Below are 2,159 nucleotides of genomic sequence, written 5' to 3' on the forward strand. Positions count from 1 at the left end.
GCGTCAGCCCCGGGATGGCGAGGAGAGCGCCGACCTGGTAGGTGGCGACCGCGACCTCCTTGCCCGACGGGGCCTCTGCCTTTGCGGCCTGCCGCGTGGATGCGACGGGCGGCTTGCCTTCGCCGCTGCGCTGCTGCTTCTTCTCCGCCAGCCGATCGAGCAGGTCGGCAAAGGCAAAGACTGCGTCCCGCGGCTCGAGCTTTTTGCCGGTGCTGCCCTTGCGGATCGCCGCGAGGCTCGCCGGCGCCTTTGCGGCGACGTCCAGCACCTCCTTGACGCCCTCGACGGGCGGTGCCACGGACGCGACCTCCTCGACAACCACCTTTGCCACGCGGCTGACCGGTCTGACGTACTGCTTCTGAAGCTGCTCCCACGCGCCGGACCGTTCCTTGCGGGCCGTGACAATCGCGCCGCGCAGGTCGTCCCACCCATCGTCGCGGGGCGAGAGGGTGAAGACCGTGTCTGCCGCCTCCTCTGCTGCTGGCGGCTCCGCCGCCTCAGTCGTCTCGGCGCTCGCGATGCGGCCAGCGCGATTGCAGCTCAGAGAAGGGGCGCGAGCGATCGGCGTCAGCGGCGGGGATAGACGACCGGTATGCGTCAGCGCGATGCTCAGCACCGTGTAACCCAGCATCGGCGCTCTCGTGTGCTCTCCGGGTAGGGCGAATCTTCTCAGACAGGGGGTTCCAAAACCAGACCGTTTTGATGAGTGACCGGGGAAGCCGCCGGTGGCATCTCTTTCCACCCAAGAAGCCCGTTTGGAGGGATGGGCGGCAGTGTGCGGGCGGTGAGTGCTAGTCCTCTCATCAATTTAGAACGCGGGGAAACGCCCCTCCCTCCCTTTCTTCCCTCTACTAGCATCTAGCTGTAAGCTGAGGGGCTCGCTAAACGCTCGCCGAGCTCCATGCTGTGCAACACCACCTCCTCACTAATCGTCAGGGGTGCGGAGAGCGCAGTGCACTACGGTGAGGCTGCGCAGCGGGGGCTCACCCCGCCCTGCACCGCGCTCAGCGGCGCAGGGGAGGGCGGTCGGTGGCGGCGGCGGCGAGGCCCGAGGCGGTGGCGGCGGTGGTGCGGGCGGCGGGTTGACAGGGGAGGCGGCGGGATTGACAGGGGAGGCGGCGGCCACGAGCGGAGCGGCGCGAGAAGGGGGGGGGGGCGGCGGCGAGGCGCCGGTGAGCGAGACGCCCGCGCCATCAGAGGGACGCGCCGCTGCGAGATGGAGGGCGGCGGTGACGGAGGCGAGGCGCGAGGCGGCGGCGGCGGCGGCGGCGGCGGCGGCGGCGGCGGCGGCGGCGGCGGGTCTCGGTGAGCGGCGGCGGGAGGAGGAGCGGCGGCGGCGGGAGGAGGAGCAGCGGCGGCGCTCGCTCGCTGTTGACGGGAGCGCTTTTGAGTCTGGGAGCCCATGCCACTGCGACCGGCGTGCCCGGGAACGGAGATCGCGCGCGCGCCGCCACTCACGACGCGCGCGCGATCTTCGCGGAGTCGGGTCCCCAGAGGGAAGCGGTCTTCTCGGCCGACGTCCAGCGGCGCGCAAGGAAGCAGGCGCAGCGGAGGCGGCCTAGCACCGGCTCGGCGCCGGGCGGTTGCGCTGCCCGCGAGCCGCGTCCTGAGCCTCGGCAGCGCGCTTCGCGGCGCGGCGCTCGCGCTGCTTCTGTGCCGAGAGCGGCATGATGTCTCGCCAGCTGAAGCTCGAGACTCCTCGGTATCGCGAATTCCGCAGGTCACGGGATAAGCGGCGGACGACGCGAGGCCCATATATCTTTAGATACACGTGTGCACGTATATGTCCCACCGCACCGCCATCGCCAGCTACCTCGGCGTTGGCACAGCCTTTGCTCTCTACACGCTCGACGAGGTGCTCGACCTCCGGCAGTGGCGAGTCGCGTGCCACCGAGTGAGCGCACCGAACCTGAAGTCGCCGGTGGCGCTCTCGCTCAGCGCTCGCACGCGACCGCCGCCGATCGGCGCGATGGATTGGCCCGCCGGCCGTGTGCTGCTCCAGCTCGCGCTGGAGGGCGACGGCACGACAGCGCTGTCCCCTATTCCGGCCCGAGGCGCCACCGTGCTGGAGATCGGGTCCGGGATCGGCACCGCGGCGATCGGCCTCGCGCTGGCGCTGCAGGCGGAGCGCGCCGAGGAGCACGGCGCAGCGGAGGCCT

General features: G+C 71.1%; 1 protein-coding gene across 1 annotated transcript; it reads right to left on the reverse strand.

Annotated features, from left to right (window-relative positions):
- Positions 1–34: 34 nt before the first annotated feature.
- EMIHUDRAFT_255022 (hypothetical protein) lies at positions 35–631 on the reverse strand (the record flags this gene model as incomplete). The annotated part of the gene is made up of 1 exon (XM_005775628.1): positions 35–631. A coding segment is annotated over one exon (597 nt), but the record flags the coding sequence as incomplete, so codon positions are not given.
- Positions 632–2,159: the final 1,528 nt, after the last annotated feature.

Source organism: Emiliania huxleyi (assembly GCF_000372725.1).
Source record: "Emiliania huxleyi CCMP1516 unplaced genomic scaffold EMIHUscaffold_2985, whole genome shotgun sequence".
Taxonomy (NCBI): Eukaryota; Haptophyta; order Isochrysidales; family Noelaerhabdaceae; genus Emiliania; species Emiliania huxleyi.